A 26,555-nucleotide genomic window follows, 5' to 3' on the forward strand; every position below is an offset into this window, starting at 1 on the left:
AAGTTACACAAAACATACTGGTTTGCTTCTGTTACGTGCATGTTCTTGAAATGTCCACTTGGCTCCTAAGGTTTTTAGAAAATCATGGAGGTTGCGAGAAAATTAAGTTTTTTTATGTCGGGTGCATTAACGTTAAAAGCAAACAGATCAGGCTATATTTCGTTGAATAACCACCACTCTGAGCCTACCACTTATAGGTGATGTAGTAGAGGTGAGACAAAAATTCATTTCTGCAATTCCCATGCTCCAGCAAAGTTGCTAAAGCTTATGCAGTCATGGTCACTTGCCATTCATACGTGGGCTCTACCCACAGCAATGTTCAGCAATTCACTTAAGACTGCCATGCAGTCTTCAATGCAGTTCAGTGCTGCTTTTTCTTTTAATGATACACAAATGTTTTATAAAAATCGTAGGAGCATAGCAAATGTGACATTCTTGCATATGAGTTTCTTGAAAAGGCAGACATACTTTGCTACTAATAATGCGAGTTTCAAAAGACTGATCCAAGAAAAATGTTTTCAACTTTCTTATTGGAACCTCGGGGATGTTTGTTTAAATGATAAATCTGGAGGCTAACATTTGAATGCAGGTCCATTAAAACGTAAGCACCTCAAAATTTACTATATAATCGACTGGCCCCAAGGCTATACAAAAGTAAATTAATATTGTTTTTTGTTAGACTTCTCAAACCTGTGTTATTCATGGTAAAGTATGTCTCCCTTGTCTAGGAGCTCCAGTATATGGATGCCATGTTTGCTATGCTCGTAACCTTCCTGTAAAAAATCTGTATGGTAGTTTAAAGAGAAGAACCTCTGTATCATTAGAAGCCAGAGCCAAGTTGGGACTCGGGTAAGTTATTGTGCTTGTGTACTGAAAACTGTGACACACAGAAAATATATGTTGCCTTCGTCTACTATTTGAGGTGTTAATCATAATTTTTATGCTACACTTTCTCAGTGATGGCTCCATGAATGTTCACCGGAGCATGCTATGTTGATGATGTGCTGCTATCGGTTCATCTTGAAATGCCATCAGTCTACATGAACAAGGATACATTCCAGTGAGAGAGAGAGAACAACTTTAGTAAAAATGCCTGCAGAGTCAGTTAGGCTCCCTCCACGCAGGGAGGACATACGTCAGTCTCGTGCATTGTGCTCCTCGAGGTCTTGGTTCCTCGCTACTTCCGCGGATCCGAGAGGGCCGCTGCCCGCTTCCTGCGGGTGCTGCCCCCCTTCTCCTCGGTTTCGCGAGGTCGCTGCCTCTCTAGAGCTGCCGAGACCTGCTGGACGGCCTTGAGTTGTGTATCTTGGTCATAGCTCCTCGTTGCAGCCTCTAGCTGCGGCGGGATCGTCGTCTTCTTGCTGGCTTCTCGTGGATTTATAGTACAGTCCCAAAGGATGTGAGCCGCGGTGGCTCTCTCCTTAGCGCACAGTCTACACACGTCACTCGCGTACACGCTCGGACACACGTGCTTAGCTAGCACCGGGGTGAGCAGGGACCCCATCTGTAATTGCCTGTATAACACATTCCAGTGAAACAAAAAAAGCTTCAAGGGCCTTCAAGAGATTGTTTGGTCAAGTGAAGTGTTCAGTAGAACCTCGCTGTAATGAATTTGGAGGAGGAGCTGCATTTACTTTTTTACGTCTATTACATCATTACAACAATTGTCTGTCCCCATGGCCATCATTGGTTGCTCTGGAAAGCAGGGTGTGCTCGTAGTAACTTGTGGGCAAGCTGATGCAAAATGTGAGACCGGGATAGTTTGTATTCCATGATGATGTAACCAGCGCATGAGTGGACACGGAACACAAGAAAGGCAAAAAGGACAGCGCTTGTCCTTGTCACCTCGTATTCTGTGTCCACTCTTGTGCTGGTTACATCATCATCTGATGCAAGTCTCCTGTGCACTGCCAAAGGACTGCAAAAGATGGTTTTCTGCCTCGTGCTAGTCGGCAAGATTACTGCTTTGTTGAATGCTGCTGTGGATACTAATCATTTACACTGTCATCATGCGCACTCAAACAGCATAATAGGTGTTACAATGTTTCGTGAGCATGCCTGCAAGTTTCCAATTTCAACAATGTTCGTCGTGCTGAGAACGAGGCTGGCAGCCATTGGCTTAGCCAGGGGCAGGGTGGGTTAAGGTGTTTCTGACAACCCCAGCCCCCCTTTCCCATGGAACAAAGTTTCAGGAGGTGGGCTCTGACAGAGTGACATGGATGAAAAGGAATGTCCGAAGGGGGAGGAGGGGGTTGCCATGTGGCGCTGAGCCGTGCTCCCTCGAGGGCTGCAGAAGGTAGCATCAACCTTTCCTCTTCACATTAAACCAGTTCTCTCTCTCTTTCTCATGTCACCATACCTAGAACTTTATCCAGTTTCCCCAAGACCATTATCATGTCTGTAGTAGTAGCATTGCCTTGCCTTCACACATCACCTTTTCCCGGACACCTAGCTGTGGCTCACCTACCCCATTGTAACACGTGCTGCTTGCTGCAGAGAGCCCATCCTAACTAAACGTCTTCGGAATTTTCAGAATAGATGGTTGTCGGGAGGCATGACGCTTTCAAATCTCTCTGAGCTACTGGCCATTGTTTTACTGCGAACAACGGATGCTGTAATTTTCACAAAGGTTTCTAAACAGGTAGCATCCCTGCTTCGGACTGTCTGCCTCATCAGTTCCCGAGTGTGATCAAATAACAACATGCGTCGCGGGATGGCTACAATACCATGATCGCAAGTTACTTCCAAGCATCTCTTTAAACAAGTCGGACAGCAGGTCACCAAAAGTGGATTAAACTTGCATCATGCAATACTATTGAAGTTCTACACAAAGCTTTGTTCTTTTATTTTTAATCAGCAATAATGTAGCATGCCCACAATGCCAAATGAGCGATTAAGTGACAGGAAACTTGCAAAATAGTGCCTGCCCTCTTCTGTACATAGCTGGGGCCGTACTGCCCACTAGAAGGTCTGGCTGGAAAACAACGGTGATCTCCACTGTTACCTGGGCTGCAACAAGTCTGGCCTGCAAACGGGAAGACGGACGATAGTATGCTTTCTTGTTCTTGTATGGCCCAATTTTGAGCGCTGTTTGTCTTTCCAAGTCATGTACTGGCTACAACATTGATGTACATTATATAAATGCATCAATTCGTAAACGAAACTTGAATTTCTTTAAAATAGCATCTTTAAAGATAGCATAATTGGATGCGAAGTGGCTGCAAAACGCATCCTCGTTGTTGAAACATTCTTGTCCAGGGAGTTCGTCATTGAGTGGTGCACAACCTCCATATATATATATATATATATATATATATATATATATATATATATATATATATATATATATATATATATATATATATATATATATATATATATATATATATATATATATATATATATATATATGTATGTATGTATGTATATATACGGTGAGCTTGTTAAGACAACAAACTCGGTTAAGCCGAATTCTCACATATATCGAACAACATGGGAACGTCTGTTTCGTTTTGTATAAACCATATGAAAAAAAAAATCTCTTAAGACGTGCTCTTCAGTTAAAACGAACATTCGAAGTGACCGCCACTACCACCGATCCTGGAGGCTAGGATGCCTCGATGTGCTGCGCCCGAGGGTGCGCCCATTGGCGCGGCGCATCGAGGCACCCTACTGGAGGCCTGCGGCGCACATCGCCCATGGACACGAGCAAAAACAAAAGGAAAAAAAAAGAAAGAGGCGGTGACGTTTCACTTCGCGAGCACCGGTGACGTGCAAGCGTATGGGTGCTATAGCGCATACGAAGCCATCGGCCCTCGGTGCGCCTAAACTGTCTGCATCGCAGATCGTATTCAAGGCAGGGCTCGCGCAGCCACGCCATACGCAGCAGCTGCCGTAGTAGAACGCCCCCTTGTAAACATTCGTTTGCTACTAAATTAACAAGCATGGTGTCAGCGCGCACAGGCAAACATGAATACATCACGCCCGATGACCGCGGACGCTTGCTATCAAAACGTTGGCGTGAGGAATCGCGGCAGCAGCAGCTAGCGAAGTGACCTTCGCGCTGACTAACACTTCAACGCAAACTGAGCAGCGAGAAAACAGCTCACGCAAAGCTACGAGCCATCAGCCCTAGACTGTGCCCCCAAAGCGGATCGCGCTCAAGAAGTAAAGCACGCGCGGCTGAAGTACAACACACCCACTTCCTCCCCTCCCGGGTGCCACACGCGCAACAGAAGCCTGCGTGTTACCACCCCTTCATCCTCCACGCGCGCGAGATGGAGCTGCCTGCGTCGGCTCACCGCCACACGCTTTCACTTGCACACACAGCGTACGGTGCGCGAAGACGATGTTATCACGAGATGAAGCCGATACATCCGTGTTGCAAACAAAACCTGTAGCAACTGCCAGAGGTCAACTCAATGCGCCTCCACCTACCTTCCTCCTTCACAACGCTTTGCCTTGTTTCTCCTTCCAGACTTCGCTCAATGTCACCTAGCCTTTCCTTAGGTTGCGTTGCTTTGCCGCATGCTCAGCGCGCTCCTTCGTACTTTTGCTAGCTGGGAGCCTGCACCGATGACCTGTGAGGCTGCAGATGCCTGCTTTAACTTCATGGTGAACTTTTTACAGCAGCATGAATGCACAGTGACAGTGACAAGAACTTTATTGGAGTGTCCTGAGGAACTTGATTAGGGGGCAACCGAAGGCTCCCCGATCAAGTTGGTGGCTCCACCCACGACGGGACAGGGAGATGGTGACTCTCCGCGACGTCGCGGGCCCTCTGGACGGCCTGTAGTTGGCTTGTGAAATCCGAGCTCTTCAGCAAGGTGTCCCACTTGGACTCGTTATGAAAGTCGGAGCCCGCGTTGTATGGGCACAGCCAGAGCATGTGGTCGAAGGAGCAGCACGCGTGACCGCATTTGGAGCACGATTGCGGAAAGTTCGGGTCTATCCAACTAAGCGCTCTCGGGGTGAGGTACGATCTCGTCTGTAAAAGCCTGAAAGTAACAGCCTGAGCCCTGTTCAGTTTCGGACTGGGGGGAGGGAATTTTCTCCTGCTGTGTCTGTAATGTGACGTAATTTCGTGAAAGGTTGTAAGTTTATCTTTGAAGGGGCAATCCTGCGGGAGAGCCGGACTGCTAGCTCTGGCGCGGTTCGTGAATTCACGTGCCAGGCAGTTGGCCCGCTCGTTAGGGTTGCAACCCGCTCTGTTAGTTGCATCGTCCATGTGTGCCGGGAACCATGCTATGTTGATATGAATGCACAGCATGAATGCACAGAAAGATTTTTAAGCTCATTAGGTGAGATGACATCCTTTGTGGCTGCTCGTCGATTTGTGCAGGAGCGCCAAACATCCATCACGGGCTGGATGAAACCAAACAAGAGTACCACTTGAAAACAGTTTTCTATTAAGTTCAGCTAAATAAATGCTTTTTATGTCAAGTCTACTTCATTTACTGTTTTGAAGTAAGACATCTGGATGCATCTGGTCATGTTGCCAGTTATTCTTCTGATAAGACGAACAAATTGTCATGGTCTCTTCGAGTTCAGAGAGAATGAAGGAGGGAAAGGAGCGGTTGTTGTCGGCAGACCCCTCTCCCCACCCTGAAATAAATTTCTGGCTATGCCACTGCTGGCAGCACTCCACCAGCATGTCAACATATTGCTTATAAGTCAAACAAATCAACAAAAACGTGAGCAGTGGTTGTCATTTGTGAAAACCCACTTGATTTTTCCATTAGTCTTGCTGAGTGCACAATCCCAGCTATACCTGAAGCTCGGCTTTGACAGAGCGAATGATGAAGGCTGAAAACAATGGAAAATAAATGGATCATTAGGATATAAGATTCCTTGACTGCACTTTGTCACAGGTTATCAAGGCAATCGTCAGAAGGTGCAGCATGTACAGCCATGTATACCTTCACTCCGCAAGCTACGCACTCCTTTGGCCAAGGCGCAGCATGCTGTGTGTGCACCAGAGGTCAGGAGACTGCAAGAGCCGACAGCATTGGATACACTCTGCCAATGGTGTCGGCGTGACCAGTCTGGTCTGATGCCAGGTAGCCAACATGCCGCAGGAGTTTTGAACTCCTGATACATACAAGTTGCAAACAGCATCGATCACCATGAAATTTCCTCACAATCAGCGGGAAATGATAGCGAATCTTCATAACTAAAGAAGTTTGTTGTATGTATTTAAGGCAAGTTTTGCTTTCTTAAGATGAGATTTTAAACGCATCGATCTGTACTGAAAATTCGATGGTAAGTACCATTGCTTCGTTGTGTCTTAACAGTTTGTGATAACCTGCTTTGTGACAAATTTGGTTTAGTTATTTATATGTAGGTTGCTATTGGTGTGGGAAAACGCTATCACAACAGGGTCATTGCAATGGTATGCTGATCTGAATAGTTTGTTCAAGTGATGTTTGATCAGGTGGTGTCTCATTGTACCATGCTTCTATGTCCATTCAAATGCACATCTGGTGCGACAAATGTCTCAACATGGTAGCTCATACGTAATGAATGTACATCAACTGGTTATTCATGTCCACGAGATTGCAAGCCAAGCAAACAAGGTATTGGATGTATTCCAATAGTGTTCTGTTCATTTCTTCTCCAATGCAACATGACAGCACATCATGCAGAAAAATCAAGGCCCTTTCAGTCTTTCGTGAACATGTCTCGTATGCATAACAGTAATTATCTTCATGTGGCTCACGGGATCATTGCAGCCATCTTCAACTGCTCTAGATTTTAAGCCAGATACTTTAAAGATGCATTCAGGGTGGCCTTATATGAATCCAGCCCAACAAGCAGATAGCTCTGTAAAACAGCTCAAACAAGTTGCACAGTGTAGAAAAAAAAATCAAAGAAAAAAAAATCTGCTCATTTACAGCAAAATATTCCATCCAAACAAGCTATCTTGAGATCTCATTCATCAAATTCTTTTTTTTTCTTTCTAAATCACCAGAATTTGTTTTTGAGGATGCATATCAACTGCCACTGAAGACCCACGGACAGACACATTGACTGCAACTTGAAACGCATGATTACACAGTTTACTTAATTGAGCACATAACACAACCGGTGCACTCCTTGAGCATCTTTTGAACTGTAATAAAATTGGATTAGAAGCACAGTTTTTGCACTTGCTTTTATTCACTCAGCAGTACCTCTACAACACAAGTCAGTCTCTGTTTTCCGTTTTCAGCTCAGCAAAACATCAGGCACTGAACTCGCTCATACTATCCGCCTCTTTACTATCCACCTGCAGCTGATTTTTTAACACATCTAATCTGTGTGTGATTGGGATATGGTCAGTTCGAAGTATCCTGTTGATATTTCCTTTTGAAGTGTAGCACTTCCGTCCCTCGTCCCCCAGCAATTCCCTCAATGCCCTGTTCCTCTGAAGAAGTTTCTCATAATACTCAATTCCGCCCTCCACATAATCTCTTCCCAGGGCAGCTGCCTCCCTGTCTGCCCTTTTGTCCCATAACTGACTCATGGCATCCTTGAAGCAAATGTACACAGTCGCATTCAGTGCCACTATTATGCCGTACAGGCCCACTCGCAGAGCACGGGGTGTACGGACCAGCAAATGGAGCTTGTCATTGGCTAGCCGACCCATAATGTAACAGTTGAAGACAGAAAACGAAAGTGCCGCTGTCTGTAACTGGACGTAGTATGTGTCTGCCCAGTAAATTTCCCGGGCGATGACAAATCTCTGCGCCTTCTCGCTGAGCACAAGTGATTTTTTGAGTGCCTCCCCTTCCTTAGTCTCCCAGTCTGCCTCTTTGTAACCGTGAACGAGCAGGCTCTTTGTCTGCACGTCTTCCTTTCTTGTGTAGCTGAAAGTAAGCGGCAGGCCGATGACTGCACCATGAGAACCCGTTGTGCTGCCGGCGAAGAAGGTGTCCAAAATTGGCACGGGAAAAAATCGCACAGACTTCTTTTCCTTTTCGCCTAGATCAACCAACTGCAGGACCTGTGTAGATATCCCACAAAAGTCATTTCATACAATTATAAGATGGAAACCAAACACGTTGACAAAAAAGGAGAGACCTATACGTCCAGTTTTGCTACACCACCACTGCCTTTACAATGGCTATTCATAATCAGAATTGACAGTTGAGTGAATGCCAACACATTTGAGAGCAGTCCTTCTTAAAGTGAAGCTCTCTTTGCCTCTTCCTTCGAATTACGTGGGTGCCATGTACTACGGGAATCGATGTAAATGAAGCTTTGTGCTATTTGTGTTGATTGACAATAGTTAGCAGTGATGTTGAGGGCAAATGTTTAATATCTTCAGTGTTTAGTTCAATAAGAGAGTGGTGAGCTGATGTTAAACGTTACCTTGCGTGCAACACTGCTGCTGTTCCGCGTAGTACACCGAACGCACAGCAACATACGTTTGCTTGAGGCGTTGTTGTGCACCATTGTTCCTCACTTCTAAGAAGCTTAGCATTCTCATTGCCTCACACGGCACATCGCATTGTGGCAGAAGTATTCAACTTTAATTGAACTATGGAGCTGTAAAAACCACTGTATGGAGGTGTAAAAACTTGCTAAAACCACAATTGCAGGGGCGGACTCCAGATTAATTTTCACTCCCGGGGTTGTTCAACGTACACCTATATCTAACTACATGAGCATATTTTTGTATTTCGTCCCTGTCGAAATGTGGCTGCCGCAGTTGAGATCAAACCTCCGACCTCGAGCAACTCCAGAGCCGCAAAGATACCACGGCAGGTAAAGAATTGTTGATTTGATGTGCAGCCGCTTCTATAGTGTCACCTCGATGCTGCAGTGCTTTAATGTGGTTTTCCATCTGCCTACCCTGTGTCAGTTGTCCACACGACAAATAGGCATGGTGTTCATTTTTCAGAAATAGCAGAAATGTACTTTACTGTACCTTGAAATTAAATTTATCCAGTTTGTTCGCAACTCACTGTCACGTCTAGTGATGCTGCTTTCTTGCCTTCTTACTTCGCCTTTTCCCTCCGTCATCCCCCCATGTATGAGCTGTGACTGAAGCGTAGTAAAGCTGACATTCACTCGTTTCACGACTCAGTTGTTTCTATCCCATTCTCTGTCTGCTCTCCCAACCTCCTCTCTACCATGCTATCTACTTCCCCTCTGGACAAAGGTAAGCATTGCAGTTTTTGCAATGCTTCTGTGGGGTGTCCCGGATAATTGCAGCTCTCAAGAGGCTATCATGGCTACACCTAAGGAGCTTAAGAGGGCATTGTGGAGGTGCAATGGAAAGGTCCAAACAAGTTTCTCGGGTAGGTTTTCCTCCCTACTGCGCTCCTGCCATGTATATAAACACTTTCAACCAGCCCCCGACGCGGCATGCAAGACAGTGACAGCAGGAGTGTATTTATTTATTCTTTGATTATTTTACATTTCAGTTCATGAAAAATATGCTTAAACTATCCAACAAAATGGTAGGAGGTTGGTACAGAAGTTATATAATCATGATAAAACCTAAACAGCCTTCAATCAATACCTTTAGGTACTTGGTTTTTCACTTTAGACTTTGAGTGGTGTTGTCACTGTAGTGTATTCACTGCATTGCTCGACTTGTTTTCCAAAAATGCTTTATAAGTTGGAAAAGTTCTCTGAATAACTGCGCATTCAAGGTCGCTGCAACAAAACTTGAAGCTCACTTGCACTAAAAGAAAGAAAGAAAGAAGGTGTGAACTAAGCAATCTTACCTCTTCTGCTCTTTTCTGCACAACAGGATCCAAATCCATAGGTCGGCCTTCCCTGTTCGAAAATACATTGTTTGTGAGTTTGCAGTGCTTTCGACAGAAGAGCCAGAGTCATCTCTTGAGGGAAACCCCTCATCAATATTCTGCACTGTATATCTTCAACTTTCCTTCTACTCAGCAGCTAAAAAAGAAAAAAAAAGTGGATAACATAATTCGTAACGAAGATTTTTATATTTGCAGGGCTTAATTCCAAATTTATGTTGCTGCACTAGGCTGCTAATGAGGTGTTTCTTCCAACTGCAGATAACCCTCTACAAGTTGAACAACTGTAGAACCAGCACAACAATAAAAGTGCCAAAAAATCTGCTAGTCTAATCCCATCTACTGATAAGCACAAGATGGTTCAATTCAACGTCACCAGAGTAACTATTTGCTTCACGTCTTAGTATTTGTATGTGATCACTACATACTGTATGTGACCACAGGAAGTGGTCTCTACTAGAATGTTAATGACAGTTCAGGGACAAGGGAGACTTTTCTGGTGAGGCTCATGTCACAGTGGTTGTTGTTTTATACAACATTTGACTTCATGGCTGCCTGCTACTGTGCAGTGAACATTCTTCTGGGTGATTATACATCAGAACAAGCAACCCTAAGTTTACCTTTACTAGATGGAATCATCTATCTCTACCTGAGCATATATTTTCTACTGCCTCCAAAATACATGCACTCTCCGCACTCCACATGCACTACCAAGTGTGCAATTTGGTTTGTGATCTACCACTAATACTCTTTCGTGAGACTGCAGCTCATGTACAAACTCCACGTACAGTATAAAAGCTCCTGCCAGACTGCATGCATTTGTAAACGTGCATGTGCAAACCCTAGCGTTGAGGTCTTGCTCCATAGTACTGAACCCTCTTATAGTATTTTCCATGTACGCTCAAAGGAAAGTACATAGTATACAGGAGTGTTTGAATAGCGAAATTTCCTAATCAAACTGAATACAAATATCAGAGAAAAATGATACTAAATTATTGAATCGAATACCAAATTTACATTATTTGTACACGGAAGAACGAATGCCTTTTGCTACTGGACATCCAGACATTTGGAGGGTTTGGGGCTTCATTTAAGGCATGACATTGGCAAGTCAAAATTTCATTTCAGTACTCCTTTAACACTTTCCATGCCGATGACGAGTCTCACTCGTACAGGAATTTACTTTTGTGTACAGAATGCCACACATGAGTGGCAGTCATTTTACATTTTAATGTGAATGTGGTACGACTAGATGGCATAAGCTTTTCAAAAAGGTAGTGACTACAGTGACGGGGCCCGGCACTTTAACATCTGTACTACAGTGACGGGGCCCGGTACTTTAACATATGCACTACAGTGACGGGGCCCGGCACTTTAACATCTGTACTACAGTGACGGGGCCCGCCTCCTTAACCACAGACGGGACCGGCACTTTACGTCAACACTGTAGCGACGTCAATGGCCGCACTTCTTTCAAACATGCTATGCAAAGAACTTCGAGCTCTTCACGGCAGGCAGTGAACTTTATTAAGGTCCTGAGGAGCGACTCCGAAACCCCCTTATGAGGGAGGGGGCCGCCGCGAGCCGTTCCGACGTTGGGACGGGCAGGCCGTGCCTGACCGCCTCCTCCCACTCTTCTTCCGTGGTGAGATGACCGTGGTCCCGTAACGAGGGACACCGCCAGAGCATGTGTTCTAAAGTGCAGAATGGATCTCCGCAATCCGGACACCTGCCCCGCACGGACGCGGCGTTAGGTTGCCCCTGTGATCCACCACGGCCGCCGCAAACCGGTCGGACGAACCGTAATGGGCGACGTCGACGAACGCGACCGATCGTAGATCGTCGGCGACGGATCCGAGGAGTGCGGCCGCTCGGGCCCGGCGTGTGGTGCGTTGCGCGTGCACGTTGCGCGGGAACGGCGAGACCGTGACGGCCTCCCGCGACCACGCGTCGAGCACGCACCGCCTTTCCCTGACGGGTTAAAGTCCAGCGCCTCCAGGATCCGCCTCCCCGCAGGCGAGGAAGCGAGCCTGACAACCTGGACTAACTTCTGTGACCCAAGCTCATCGAAGGTGTTGTGGACCCCCAGCTGCATGAGCTTCTCGGTGCTGGCGCCTATGGGGATGCCAAGCACTTCACGGACCGTGGTGTCAGCAACTTCCGTGCAGTAATGGAATACATATTGCACACATACGGATCGAACGACCGCAATGGGTACTTGTCCATGAATGTGCAATCTTTTGCGTATGCACTGTAACACCTATGATGATTATAATAAAGAAAGAAAGTTCACTCTAATGGAAGGGGAACGGTAAAAACACATTAAAAAAGGCACGGCACATGTTTCTGCTTGTGTAGCACCAGACAATGAATATTCTACTGAATTAAGAAAAAGAAGCAGCGGGTAATTGCTCGCTTAGAAGACCGATAAACATGCAGTTCGATGAAATTTGAGAAATAATGATATTGAAGCTTCCAAGACTTTAGAAGAAAAGAAAAAGAAAATTAAGACTGAATCATCGCGACGGAACATATCTCAAGTCGCTGTAGGAGTCGAAGACCCTAGCTATAACGAAATTATTTTTGAACAGCTCCGATAGTGTCCATGCAACAATGGTTGCTTGCGTACTGTCAAATGTTCATATGCTGCGGCATAAAGCTCACGGTACGGTGCGAAAACGTGCTCGGAGCGAAAGCGATCGACATGCATGCAGACGCGAAGTCGGTCACCGCGAACCCGTGCGATCGCTGCATTGCAGCTTCATTCTGTTATGCTATATTTAGTTACACAGACAGCCATCCCACTATAAGAACATATTTCACATAGTTTTCTCAGCGATTGCTTACGTTTCACGCAAACCGGTTCGGTGGAATCGATTGCGGCGACCGCTTGCAGTGTCCCAGCTTACTGTACGTAGTAGGCAAAGAGATAGCGTTTGTAAACAATTCTGTGCTTTCTGTTTGTCCAACATGATTATTTTAAAGGTAAAATACTGCCATTTCGAGAGTACTTGCAACATTGTTCAGGAGGGCTGCCGCGTAGTATGTTTATTTAGCCTTTATTTAACGCCGACGCATGTGAGGCGCTTCCGACAGATGGCGACTCCGTAAGTCGTCCTCGCCATATGGTCCTCGCCCCCAATACCGACATCTTTATAGTGACGGCCCCGTCGGTGTAGTGTTGTTGTTAAAGCGACGGGCCCCGTCACCGTAGTGTGGATGTTAAAGTACCGGGCCCCGTCACTGTAGTCACTGCCTTTCAAAAAAGTGCCTTTTCCAGAAAAATATAAGTAAAAAAATGAACACAATCTGAATTCTGGAACACGCGGGTACCCTACCGGAATGACTCCTTTCCACATCTACCAACAGGCAACAATACAACTTCATGATGGCTCTCTTAGCAGCAACTAGTTCCCTGTAAACAAGGGCACCTTTGCATCTTTTTTCATGAAAACCAAGCAAGCAAATGTACCGAGTGTTGCAATGAATGGTCTGGACCATAAAATGCTATCTTGCTGCAAGATTTCAGGAAGAATAGAGCAGTGATAAGCACAAAAGAGTTTTTCTACGATTTTAAGAGAAAAACAAGCGCCTCTGTACTTGAGTGGCCTGTCACTCAAGCAACCTGACAAGGGCTGTGGCAAAACTACAAGGGCTCATTTGTGCAGATTTTAATGCAGTTGATCGTACCTATTCCATGGTTGTACTTCAATATCACTTATTGATTAGGGTGCAACAACTCGCCAATGAAAAAAAAATGGCTGTGGCTTAGCTAAGGTTAAGCCCAGGATGCGAAGCATACTAGCCTTTATTTTAGTTGTTGAACCACTGTTTAGCCTGGTGAACTGCTGTTCCTTGGCTATATTTGGTTCGGCTAGACGAAGAAACAACTCATGCGTTACCCTGCTTCGCCTTCAAGAGTGGAACGCGACAGCGTTCCCGTCGACCCGCCAGCGACTACGCGCCCCGCATTGGACGCGGTGAGCGTCGAGCAACGCAGCGTTCGGCGCGGCAACGAAATGTGCGCCTGAGCAAGCGTCGCACGCCTGAGCCTTAGAAACAGCTCGTTTCTAAGGCAACACCGCATTCACTAGAGGCGCTTTTGTACCGCTTTGAAGCATCGTACTCGTGGCTCAGTGGTAGCGTCTCCGTCCCACACTCCGGAGACCCTGGTTCGATTCCCACCCAGCCCGTCTTGCAAGAGTTGAGCCAAAGCCACTTCTCCTCTGTCGTGACGTCACGGTGTCACGTGATTTCATGGTCACCGCCGCGCCTGAGGAGCTGGGTTGAGCCCTCGTAATATGCTTCGCATAAAAAAAGAAACATCAGTTTAGCATGGAAGGGCTTAGCATGAAAGGTGGAAGGATGCTATATTTAGCAATTAGGGTTCTACCTAACATTGTTTTGTGATCATTCACCTTGTGCACCTTTTACTGTTTTGTTTGCTAGCTGTACAAGTAATATTCAAATGTTGCTTACATTTATACTGTTTTCCCTGCAATTGTCCTAAAACACTCTTCAATAGTTTTTGTTTCTCTGATGCCTTCCTTAATGCCACTAAACGGGCCCCATAAAGTATTTTCAAATAAATAAACAGCACTACCTGTCATGACAACAGCTGATCAGGCAGGTTTTGTGCAAGTAACATCTATGCTGGGATATTCGATAACCTGTTTCTTTCGATTTGTTGTTGTTAGGCGCTTGGTAAAGCTGCAATTTCTGTACACAACCCTATCTACAACTTAAGTTGTTCTTTTCTCCTTATTTAGTCATATTTCCCATTTGCACTAAGTGGCCCTCATTTAAAGAAAGAAAGGAAACCTTTGTGACAACAACCTTATAAGTACCACCACATCCCATTAAAAAGAATTAAGCTGTGAGAGATTCACAGTAGCTGCACAGTAGTGAACCATGAGAGACAGCATAATGCGAGGCTCCGGATTGATTTAAACCACCTAGGGTTGTTTAAACATGCACATAGATCAACGAGTGCTTTTGCATTCAGCCCACATTGGGACGTCACTGCTGTGATCAGGAATACAACCCGTGACCTCATGTTCAGAACAGAGAATGCCATAGCTAGCAAGGAACCACAATATATATTTTTATTTTTATTATCAATATTTCTTTTTATACATGTCAAACCAAGATTATAGCCATCCCATTTGTTCTTTTTATCACTTGTGATGCACTGAAAAGAATATTTGTCGTCTCGGTGGTCGATAATTGCGAGGTCAGGGTACATTTAACACTCTACCAACAGTGATCTTAAGTTGTGTGTTGACGCTAGACCAATGCTTACCTGCGTCTTTCATACTTATGCTGGCACAACAATGCTTACCTCTCACAAATTCTTTTTCTTTTGTTAATTATTTTACTGTGCCCTCCAAGTGCCCAATCTTTGGGATATTGCTCACAGATGATTGTGCCATTTCATCTTCTAGCCGTATGTGACAACATTATTCTCACTGTGAGCACACTGTAGCAGTTCATAACTAGACTGATACCACCAAGTATATCGCTGTAATGCATGGGCACTTACTTGTATGCTTGAACTATACGTTTATACTGTTCAAGCAGGTGAGTGTGAGGAAGCAGGCCAACCAATGCCCCTATTAAGCCACCCGTGAGACCAGCAATGCCAGCTGCTTGTCTGCCCCTCTCGCTAAGCATCCAACGTGAAGCCATGACTCCAAAAGTGCACGGACCTGTAAGCATGGGAGTAGGAAAAGTTTCATATGCTAACTTCGATAACTATGCTGACCACACAATCTAAAAGAAAGTAACACTACTACATTCATTCGTTCAGGGATTGAAATCAACTGTACCAGCAAACAAATAAAATATACAAAAAATACAAAAAAAAAGATCTGGAGAAGGCATACAGTAAGCAAAAAAGCCTCACAGTAGATATAAAATGTAAGTTAAGAACAGGGTAATTATGCAGCAGTAAACAAAGATAACATAGCAAATAGATAACATGTGCTGTATGTGATTTTTGCTCAATGCGCAAAATGTTTAACACTGTCAGCGGTATGGGCATATTTCAGCAGAAGTCAAGAACAATCAACAGACAAAATGGCGCTTTGTGACGTGCAATCGGGCAAAACACGACCAAAACTACTGATCGTAGATAAAATATTACTTCGTCATTGTATATTATTCACAGGCCCATAGCCCCTCAACTGACAGATAAGAACTGAGACACTTTAAGAGTTCATCCTTACGGGTTTAAAAGTGATTATAACTATTCACGGATCGTACTTCAAAATTACGTTCTCGCCGATGTGTAGTTACATGAAACAAAAGCGTCAGTTTAATACCACCGTCTCTAAAATTCCGCGCCCCGTTTACTTGCGCTTAAATTTATAGAAAATACACAGTACGTCCTTGTTTAGTACTTGGTTTAGTACCTGGTTTAGTACTTTTTAATAATAAATCTGTATATATTTAGACCCTTTCGTGACTTAGGCGAAACTGGCTATAGATACAGCCGATATTTGCAATTCAAACTTTGCTCGTATTCGGATTGAATATTTCAGTTGTTTCAACAAATCTTGGTGTACTTGTTTTAGACCTGTTGTTTCACTCTTTCATAATCTTGCATGCACAGTAGAATCTCAACAATGCGGAACATCTTGAAAGAAACATCGTCTGCTAGGCAAGTGATACAGTAAGGATTTTCTCCAAGTGTTGCTCACAACATCCGACGGATGCGCGCGAGACACATCGCACACCAGGTGTTTACAAGGAAGTAAGGATATTACACATATGCACTTACTTCGTATGAACAAAGGAACTCCGAAATATATTGCTTTGTAGTACCACTTTAAAGTTCTTAAAATAACGAACTATATCGCGTCCCGCACATGGCCCTAAGTGAGCTTGATCTGACTTGGCTCTATTGGGCTCACGATGGAAGAATACTGTGATTGGGCTCTATTACTCGACTGCACTTTGGCTTTCGGTTTCACGTCGTTAGAAGCCGAGTAAAGCCAGAATACCCTGAAAAGCAGAAAATCATGCAGAAAAGCAAGAAAAGCATTCGCAGAAAGCAGGAGCTGCAGAAAGTTATAGAGAAAAGAGCAAAAGACTTCTGCAACTTCCGCATCCGGTAGCTTGCTCGTCCAAATGGCGGACAACGACGCCGCTGCAGCGAAGTCACGGGAAAGACGCGTAAGCATTTGCGTTTAGCCTTCTTGAAACCTCTTTTAGAAGGAACAGAAGGCTGACAGCTCATACATATCTTATTTTGCGGCGTAGTAGCGTGCTCGGACGTGCTTTGTGAAAATGTGTAGCGTTAAGACCGAAACTATTTACCAAGGGATGAGCAGTGATGGGACCGACTACAGTGGAGGTGGGGATGTCGAAACAACGCTGCACTATGGCCAAGAAATGCACAGCTATTGCAAGACTCTACCTCCGAAGGAAGCCAAAGCACCGGCAAAGGCAGCTGTTCGCTCGGATAGCGAGACAGACAGCTGCGTTGATGACCAAGGCTCCGATCGCTCGGAGGAGGAAGAAATTGTCTACTGCATCTGCCGTACAAGCGACACCACTAGATTTATGATCGGTTGCGACAACTGCAATGAGTGGTACCACGGCGATTGCATCAGCATAACAGAATCCTACGCCAAAAACATATTGAAGTTTTTTTGCCTCATATGCCGCGACAGGGATCCGACGCTTGAAATAAAGTTCAAGGAGCGCAAGGAGAAGTCTCATTCCTCGCACGAAGAGCACAAGAGTCGAAGCAAGTCTAGAGATTCTAGAGATTCCAGAGACGACGAAGCGTACTCTCCTACGAGGCATAAAGACAAGTCGCACCGTTCCAAGAAAAATAAGCGTCGGAAATCCACGCGACAATGTGGCGAATGCACGGCATGTTACATGACCGAAGACTGCGGACGCTGCGATTTCTGCAAGGACATGAGGAAGTTCGGTGGGCCGAACAAGATAAGGCAGAAATGTCGCAAGCGACAGTGCCTCAACTTCGGTCTGATACTGGGCAAGAAACCGGTATCGTCTCCGAAGCGGCCCAAGGCGGGACACGACGACGATTACGAGCTAGACCTGGATGTGGGTAACGACGGCTCTGACCTGCCGAATGACTACGTGGACGATGACTACGAACCAGAGCTTGTCAAGCGTTCCGCGAAGAAGCCTCGTCACAAGCGGAGTCCGACAAAAGGGGGCGACTCGAAGGCGGAGTCTAAACGTGCCCGAAAGGAAGAACACAAACGGGAACACCGTGGCGAGAAAGAGAAAAGTCGCAAGGACGACGACGTGCCGAGGCAGTGCTATGGGCCTGGCTGCACCGCGGCTGTGCGACCAGGCTCGAAGTACTGCAGCGACGACTGCGGCCTGAAGCTGGCCACGAACCGCATCTACGAGGTGCTGCCACACCGCATTCAACAGTGGCAGTCAAGTGTGTGCCACGCAGACGAGTTGAACCGCCGCCAATTAGAGCAGATCCGCAAGCAGCAAATGGATGCTCGAAGCACTCTTCAGCAGCTGGAAGCTAAGCGAGCAGAACTGGAAAAGGTCATTGAGAAAGCAAAGCAGACACCTTTGGCTGAAGACGAGGAAGCAGCAGATGACTATGAGGAAAGTGAACTGAGCACATACTGCGTCACTTGTGGTCACGAAGTAAGTGCCCGTGTGGCGATGCGCCACATGGAAAAGTGCTTCAACAAGTATGAGAGTCAGAGCTCGTACGGATCTGTGTATAAGACTCGCATTGAAGGTGACAACGTGTTCTGCGACTTTTACAACCCACACCAGAAGACCTACTGCAAACGACTCCGAATCCTCTGCCCAGAGCATTCAAAAGAGCCGAAAGTGAGCGACGATGAAGTGTGTGGCTTTCCAATAGCGACAAATGTGTTTGAACACAGTGGTGAATTCTGCAATGTGCCAAAAAAGAAGTGCTCGAAACATTACTGCTGGGACAAGTTTCGTCGGGCTGAGATCGACATGGAGATTGTGCGGCAGTGGTTGAAACTGGATGAGCTGTACGAGCAAGAACGCAACACATGTATGTCAATGACAAGTCGAGGTGGTGTCCTGGGACTGATGTTGCATCAAACATTATCACATGATGCACTTTATGAAATGCCAGCACCAATCCAGGCTTGATGTCACGAAAACAGATTGACTCTCCCTTGCCTTGCAAAACAAAGATCCTGTACATATTCATTTATTTCTTGTGGTTTAGTCTCTTTTTGCATGAAAATACACCACAGTTTCACAGACATGCGTCCCTGTTAGTCATTGTGTGCTATAATTTACAAGTTTAGCCGTATCTTCATTTCAGATACAAGAACTGAAAGTCTTGGAGCATGAAATTAACTGCCTCAAGAGAAATGCTGTAAGTCAGAAATGGTGTTCGAGTGAGAACTCTGCTATAGATGAGGTTGTGATATTCTTGCAGTGCGTATACAAGCAGCAGCCAAACAGCAACATTTTCTTCAAGTCCACACGGGCAGATGTTGAACAAGATACAAAGAGTTGAGTGTCTCTTGATAGTAACATCCCCTGCCAAGGAAGGAATATCACGCTAATATAGCTTCCTCATTTTTACAGGAAACTTGGATGCGTTGCAAGCCTGCCAGAATAGTGAACCATCCAAGACCACCACAGATTGACACATCTTTGACTTTTAGACTTGTTGACGTGTTCTGCCTATAAAAAGAAACAAGACACTATTATTAATTCAAGAAGTGTTTTGTCATTAACAATGTGTGCAATGCAAGCATGTGACCTAGCAAAAAAAGATGTGCTGTCACGCCTTATTGGTGGCAAACGCAAGTGAAATTTTAATCAAGAAAGTCTGCCTCTATAAACCCTGTATTTTGCAATAGCAAAGCATGCCACTAAAAAGTGTGCCTCCTTGACATACAACAGAACCTGCTGATTCAGAAGTGCAAGGCTTTAAGTGGCTACTGTTAGAAGCTGTACCAATTGGCCTCAAGGGGCATCCTTATTTTTTAATTTGGTCAGTCAACGTTTCATGTCACGAATTACTGTTGTGTGTAATGCTGCATAAGCTCAAAGTATGGATCATTGTGAAAGGCAGTGTGGATGACTTTGGCCCTTGTGTTGTGGTTTGGCTACCAACTGTCGTCATGGGCAGAAGCATATAGTATCCAGCATTGTAGTGTACTATACCACCACTGAATATGTGTTTAACATAGGTGGGAAACCTCCCATGCATCAAGGTAAAGTGTGTTGCAGTGTCGAGGTAAGGTGTTGCAGTTAACATTCAAAGATGCACAATGTATTATTGTATCAAATTTCCAAGATTGAACCGTATCTTGTTCATACAAGATTTGTCTCATTGTGCATGCGCTTGACACATGTAGCTTTGTATCATAATCTTGTCAATGTAACAGCAAAGTGAACAATTTAAATATTGTTTAGCTGACTTGTTCATAGAGCATATTTGAAGCAGAGTTTGTAATTAATTACTGAGTCTCTAAATTCTCACCGCGAACTTTCAAGCAACAACATTGAACATAAATACTACCATAGACCAGGCACTGCCATGCAGTGAAAAAAAATCATTGTAAAGAAAATTACAGATGGCTACTTGCAAAAGGAAAAGGCAATTCATATAAAAGCATTCCAAGTACATGCATCTTGTGTCCTCTAACGAAAGAGAACAGCTGAATAGTGTCAAAGAGCATACAGAATAAGGCTCAATTGTCCCCGTTGAAGTGAGGTGGGAGGAGCTGTGATTGGACTAATTGAACAGTGCTGAGCCACTACTCCAAAACAATTGCCATCACAATTAACAGATTTGTATTACACATGCCTCAATGTCCAGAGGCATGTGTACAGGCCACTCTTTTATTTAGCAGCTGCCCTATCCTCTTTTACGTGACTTAGTTGTCTTTTTGATGCATTAGCTCTACCAGCAACATGTTCTAATAAAAAATATTGATACTCGTTTTGTATTTTTAGACCATTCTGCAAACTGAAAAAACGGCAGGAAACAGAATGAGTGTAACTACCAACACACCTAACCCTTGTAAAGGAATTGAATACTCAAGTTACTGTAAAATTAGTTTTGGTCAGTAACTTGCAATTGCTTTCTTTTTTGGTGGTAACTCATTTTTGTAAGGCTGTTTGCGAGATTGCAACAAGTGAGCCGTGTCTGTGGCCTGACAGCCCTTTGGCTGCATTCTCCATCATGTAAGCTTGCCGAAACAATTCATGCGGCGTATGCTATGAGAGAGTTTAAAAGTGAACTTTTACAAGAAACGTGCGGAATGAAGTGCCATGTTACTGGCTATAGTTCTTTACTAGGACACCATGTGTCATGCTTCTCAAATCACTACTACGCTGCGATTGTCTTCTTACGTTCATGCCCGACAATTCCCAACCTGTGCATGCGGATAAAATACTACAATGTTACCTAAGCTAATAGACCACTGCACAAAAATTGTTTGAACATGAAATCGGAAGGCCGCTGACCACGCCGTATCTTTCTAGCCTTTTTAGTAGGCGATATCTACTACAAGCAACGTGGGCAGGTGCAGCCTGCTGCATAAAAAGATGCATTTACCCAACTTTTAAGTACTGAAACACAATGCATACGGTGACGCATTCATAAGGGAAAATTATTTTAAGAAAACTATTATACATGCAAATGTTTTAGGGAAATGTTTAATTCTACTTAGTGATGGCTAAAAAAAGAATGCAACAGTAGTTATTCCACTGTGAACTATATTATAGCTAGTAATTTGAGGGCAAGTGTGGCATTTGGGATAATGTTGGAGTTTGGAGTTGTTTAGGAACTCCAAACAACTCCAAACTTGCTTGCCAGTTGGAATGACTTCCAACTGGCAAGTAAGTTGCAAGTAACGAGTAGCTTCTTCCAGTAATTATAATTCTACTCAGATACTTCTTGCCATGCAGCAATTAGTACCCAAAAGACCATGCGACGTACTAGGACTACCACGAGTACCAGTTTACCATAGTGGCCCCCTGCTAACGTCGGCTGTACACCAAATTGTCAATGGTGGAATGAAATAAAAGCTTGTTCTTGTGCACTGTAGGTTCACCATGAGGTTCACCGACATCTGTCTCTCACCCAGGATCTCGTTCGATTTTGCAGTCTCACCGTTTCCATCTAATAAACTGCACTTTTTCAAAATTGAAACGCAATGCATGCGGTAAGTGCACTTGTGACAAATGCATAAAAAAGGTGTTTTACTTTTTAAAATCAATTTTAATGTAGTAAAAATAAGCTTTCTAAAATGAACGCGCAGGTGAGAAACCTTTAAAATATTTTTTTAGAAGCAACCAACGTGTCGAAGCTAATCCAAGTCAATCCGGCCATGCGTGTTTATAAAATGGCTTGCGCTGCGGCTCCTGCCCTTCCGCCCTCCATTTGCTGTTCTGGCGACCATGCGCTCGTTTTTGGTGGACCTGGACGGTAAGTTTACGCTGCTTATACTGTTGAGGCAACGGCGCTTACTTTTGAGTTGATGTCGTTCTTTGACGACCTGTAGTGGTGACTCGCAATCGCTTGTTGGCAAATTTGCAACTGTAACATAAAAAATCGCTGCCAAAACTTTGAGGGCAGTTGCCGTGTTCCTCGATCTGGAAAACTCGGATCTGTTGTTAATAGTTGTAATGCGAAGTACAGTAGCTTCACGAGATTGCTCTAGGAAGGACATTGAACAAATACATGTGATTGGAATAGCAGATCGAGGAGCTATTTTGATCGATTGCAATGGATTTAGGTACCGTGGAAGACGCTGGCGTTCTGCCGCCATGTGGGGATGGGGGTTGGCGGGAAATGTGATGAACAAGTATGCCATTCCTGAATGACAGTGATGTGGAATGTATTAGCTCTAACTGATGACCCTTTGACGATACACGGCTGCTGTTTTGGTATGAAAAGATTCATAGACACTTTTTTTTTTTCTAGTGATGTTCGAGCCGACCGGTCACGAAAGGCCTGGCTTGGTGCACAGCGTGGTAAGTTTGTGTCACCCTCCGTAAGCCTGAATGATTGATTCCGTGATGACACTAACGTGGGAATCTCACTGAATGCTTTGATAGACACGCTATACTTTCTTCTGAGTTTTCTTGTAGCTTCCTTTGTCTTGTTGCCTCGCTAGACGGTTGTTCAGCTGAACCCCTCTATTTCAGGCCTACTCATCGTGGCTGCTGCGGCGTCGCGATTCTGGCTGAATAATGTAAGTCAATGCAAGTTTGTTTCTCGTCTAGATCGGATTCCATTTTGTACAGCTGTTCAGGCTTAGATAATTTTGTGCGTACCGCTGCTTTGTTCTCAAATTTTACAAGCCTGCGCCAGTATAACCAGTCAATAAAATAAAAGAATTTTTTTGTCTGTACTTTTCCCTAATTTAACCATACCACCGTTGCCCAGTTTCTTCGTCCGAAAAGTCGTATGCTCATCGTCATAGAATAAGCGAGGTGCTACGAAGATTTACTCTCGCAGTAAACGGCTGTCTAGTGCATTGAAACTGTTATACAGATGCAGATCTTGTGAAATCTGAGAGCAAATAAAGCGGCATTAAAGAAACTTTAGTATTATGATGGAAACTTGAACTCTCTCACCGAGTAGTTGTGTGGAAAATCAGTGTCTGACTTTATAAACGTGCCTAGTTTTATTCCTCATTTGCATTGCCTTGTCTCATGTTTCTTTCATTCCCCCCTCCCCCCTTTGTTTCAAGGAGTATCAAGGGCTTCTACAGTACTGCAAGCAAGGAGGGGATTTTCCCCATTGCAATGCTACGATTGTGTCAACAGGTTCGTGATATATCTTTGTATGTGTCGCAATCTAAATGTGATGAAAACATAGTTCAGCAGATTGCCTCTGACGACACTCAATGCATTTGGTTTTTCGCTCCTATCTGAGTGCAACATCTTTCGACTGTTTAAATCGTTCCCTGTATTTGTGTATTATATTCTCGCAACTTTCTTTATTTCAGTATTTTTGAACTTCTGGCAATAGCATGCAGTCTAGGAGGCTTATAAAAGAAACAAACTCGGAGCTTCTGGTGCTGTCAAATTGCAGCAACTGGTAAGGGCATATGCTTTCTTTAGTGTGCTATCCAGGTGTGATGACTTATTTGCTACTGCTGAACTTAATGTGGAAAATGTTGTGCTGATCCTGTGTCTTAACGGTTTATCTGTATAGTTATTGCATTAACTGATACCAGTCATCTTTGCAGATGTTCGGAATGGACTTCATCCTGGGCCACACTGATGGATGGCAAGTTTTTTTCACGATGGATGAAACAAAGCAATTGTGATAGGGTTGGTGATGAGTCTTAGTTCCTACTGAAGTTGTGCTGGTCATTTAAACTAGCATAGGCAAGGGTCTAATTTATTAAGATGTTTGACATTGCCTCTATTTTTGCTAGTTTCATAGCTTCTAACAAAATATGGGTGCTTGTACAAACATGTGAAGAATGTTATTCATCAAAAGCAGAATTTATATTTCATTCGCAGTTATATTGGGTCCTAGAATGGTCCAATTCATTCATTCTCAGTGCAAAATTCTGTGAGCACATTGTTCATCCAGATAGGTTATGCATGTGGAAGATGCAATTGTGAGAAACCATGACATCACTGGCTTGCAATAAGGTGTTCGCTAAACATTTCTAGTCTGTCGTACTGTATCCCTTGCTCGGCTTTCAGACTTAAAAAAAAGATTGTGTAGCTGTTCAGTATGTAAATTTTCCATTGCCAATCTTGTGCCCTGCTCCAGCCTAGTTCTTGTTGTAAATGTGCATAGCATGTGTTTATTTGGTTACTGCAATGTGCACAAAAATATTTAGCCTGACACCTAGTTGGCTGCTGTGTCTGCAGTGCTTCCTTCAGGGCCCCATAGCAAATTTTGGTTATACACTGCAAGTTATGTGTCCTCTAGCAAGCATCCTGCTGCAAAAAATTTTCACGTTGGCTCATTGATAGAACAGATAAATATTTCAGTGCCGCGAACTTATAATTTCAGCAGGTGGGTTCCACTGCATAGCGAGACTAGTCAAGCTTCTGGAAGTAAAATTCCTTCCCTGCGTTCTCCCATGCCGGACCTCAAGGTTCGCGTGACACGCCCAGGGCCCCCTCAACTTTTTTTTCACCTTTTTTTTTTTTTACTGGCAGCTTTAAACGCAAAGTTTTATTGTTTCGCACAGAGCTCGATTTTGTGTGCTGTGCAGAGGGACACATGACTAGCAGTATAATTCAGTGCTACACGAAACAGGCAGAACAAACGGATCGCAGAGCATGATCACATGCTGGAATGTGGCAGAAAATGGCAGCTTCGATTCCTGCGCATGATTGTGGAAACAAGCAGAACAAGCGGAAGTACATTCTTGCTTTGATGCAAAGCAAAGGACACATTCCATTTGCGTTTTATAATTTTGCTAAACTTCAATTCAAGCAACAGATCACAAATAACAGATGGTGCCTGACTAATTCGAAGTCGCTCGTTGCCATGAGCGGCGTCGCACTGCAGATACTATTACATATTGGAGGGACACGTGACCGTCTGGCTTGCAGCGCGGTCACCTTGAGGTAAATGAAAACTTGCTCAGATTGAAACTTCATACCTTGCTGCAGTGCGTGGCAATGCAATTCTTTGCAAACTATCTGCGCGCATTCTATGCTCTGCGCTTCTCGGCTCGCAATGGCCAGGCCTGGCGAGGGGCCCATTAAGATGCGAATAAGGTGGATCTTTTTATACACATTCGTTTTTTTGGAGATGTGATAGTTCGAACTTATTCGTGGATTCCAAATTATTGGCCGTTGACTGTATAAAAGTGGAGAAAGCAGTTGCTAGAAATAGCAATTTTGCCAGTTACAAAATTTTCTTCCTGCCATTAGGTACTTGCACAGGCTACTCCAACATTCTAGCTATTTGGCGTTTGCTGTGTTCAGAATTAATGGAAATCCAGTTGACATTGTGGTCATGTCATATTTATTGCAGGCACACATCTCGAACATGGAAACTCTGCAAGTCTGGGTGAGTGCTTTCACACAGTGCAATTTCGTCTTGGCTTTCACTGATGATTACCCTCCAATACTTATGTTTATGAGGACCTTCACCAAGATCTCTGAGAGGCCCTTAGGCTTGCTTAATTGGCTTGCTCTTTTCTTTGTTATTTAGATTTACTTTTTCATTTTAGGTCGATGTGCAAGCAGTAGAGTCCTGTCACATTCATCGGTAAGTTTAAGTATGGAGGTTTGCAGTAATTCATTTAGCATTTCAGTTGGAGTGGTGCAAAAGATGGGGACTGCCCTCCTTTCTGCACTGTTTCAAATTAAAGGGACACTTGAAATCGCAATGCATACACTTCTTTAAAATTTATTCGATTTGGTGGCAAACTTATGGAAGATAAAAGCCAGTTTAAATTATTGAATACCGTGCTAGAACCAGTACAGTGGGCTCAAGTGACGAACTTTCTGGGTTGAGCGGTTCCTTTAGAACAAGTGTTTGATCCACTCTTAAGTCTGGTGTGGCTAGCTTTTGCGGGAGCATAGTTTGGCATTGCCTCCCATCTATTGTGTACTAGCCTGCCAAGCTTGTCAGTGACCGCAATACAATTGCTGTGTAAATTGCTAATTCAACAAATGTGTCCCTTTAAGGGTAATTTTTGTCTCGTGGTGTTCACATGATGTTGCTTGAGTATTTGCTACACTGAGAGAGCAATGTGGAGAAATGTTTTTCTGATCCAATTTGTGCATATTTTTGGCTTTCGTGGTTTTATCTGCCTTTGACATTACTACTTAATTTTCAGGTGCCTCCTGGACACA

At 44.3% G+C, this 26,555-nt stretch overlaps 2 protein-coding genes, 1 long non-coding RNA gene and 1 other non-coding gene across 7 annotated transcripts; 3 read left to right on the plus strand and 1 right to left on the minus strand.

Moving 5' to 3' along the window:
• Nucleotides 1–7,134: 7,134 nt before the first annotated feature.
• LOC135900376 (transmembrane protein 177) lies at nt 7,135–21,909 on the minus strand. 4 transcript variants are annotated; one of them, XM_065429849.1, is made up of 4 exons: nt 21,853–21,909; nt 15,298–15,463; nt 9,717–9,768; nt 7,135–7,984 (listed from the first exon to the last, which is right to left on the minus strand). In XM_065429849.1, exons 2-4 carry the CDS (start codon nt 15,441–15,443, stop codon nt 7,223–7,225), a joined length of 960 nt encoding a protein of 319 aa, XP_065285921.1. In that variant the 5' UTR covers nt 15,444–15,463; nt 21,853–21,909; the 3' UTR covers nt 7,135–7,222. The 4 variants fall into 4 exon arrangements, with proteins under 4 accessions (XP_065285921.1, XP_065285919.1, XP_065285920.1 ...); XM_065429847.1 differs by having other exon boundaries at nt 21,735–21,872; XM_065429848.1 differs by lacking the exon at nt 21,853–21,909 and adding an exon at nt 21,709–21,846.
• Nucleotides 16,779–20,713, plus strand: LOC135900377 (uncharacterized). Its single transcript, XR_010563854.2, has 4 exons — nt 16,779–16,931; nt 19,072–19,125; nt 19,189–19,264; nt 19,341–20,713. It is a non-coding gene; the product is annotated as an uncharacterized lncRNA (long non-coding RNA).
• LOC135900375 (CXXC-type zinc finger protein 1-like) lies at nt 16,909–19,009 on the plus strand. Its single transcript, XM_065429845.1, has one exon. The coding sequence runs from the start codon at nt 17,046–17,048 to the stop codon at nt 18,891–18,893; it is 1,848 nt and encodes a 615-aa protein (XP_065285917.1). The 5' UTR covers nt 16,909–17,045; the 3' UTR covers nt 18,894–19,009.
• Nucleotides 21,910–23,572: 1,663 nt separating the features above from the next.
• On the plus strand, nt 23,573–23,659 carry LOC135900468 (small nucleolar RNA snR60/Z15/Z230/Z193/J17). The gene has a single exon (XR_010563874.1). It is a non-coding gene; the product is annotated as a small nucleolar RNA snR60/Z15/Z230/Z193/J17 (small nucleolar RNA).
• Nucleotides 23,660–26,555: the final 2,896 nt, after the last annotated feature.

This window comes from Dermacentor albipictus, chromosome 1 (genome assembly GCF_038994185.2).
Source record: "Dermacentor albipictus isolate Rhodes 1998 colony chromosome 1, USDA_Dalb.pri_finalv2, whole genome shotgun sequence".
Taxonomy (NCBI): Eukaryota; Metazoa; Arthropoda; class Arachnida; order Ixodida; family Ixodidae; genus Dermacentor; species Dermacentor albipictus.

Bases quoted from the DNA above. Each gene is read 5' to 3' on its own strand.
- LOC135900376 (XM_065429849.1), bottom strand. From the start codon at position 15,443: ATGGCTTCACGTTGGATGCTTAGCGAGAGGGGCAGACAAGCAGCTGGC. The intron at 9,769-15,297 runs GTAAGTGCCCAT...ATTTTCGAACAG, and splicing joins CGTATAGTTCAAGCATACAA to GGAAGGCCGACCTATGGATT. The intron at 7,985-9,716 runs GTAAGATTGCTT...ATATCTACACAG, and splicing joins TGCAGAAAAGAGCAGAAGAG to GTCCTGCAGTTGGTTGATCT.
- LOC135900375 (XM_065429845.1), top strand. From the start codon at position 17,046: ATGTGTAGCGTTAAGACCGAAACTATTTACCAAGGGATGAGCAGTGAT.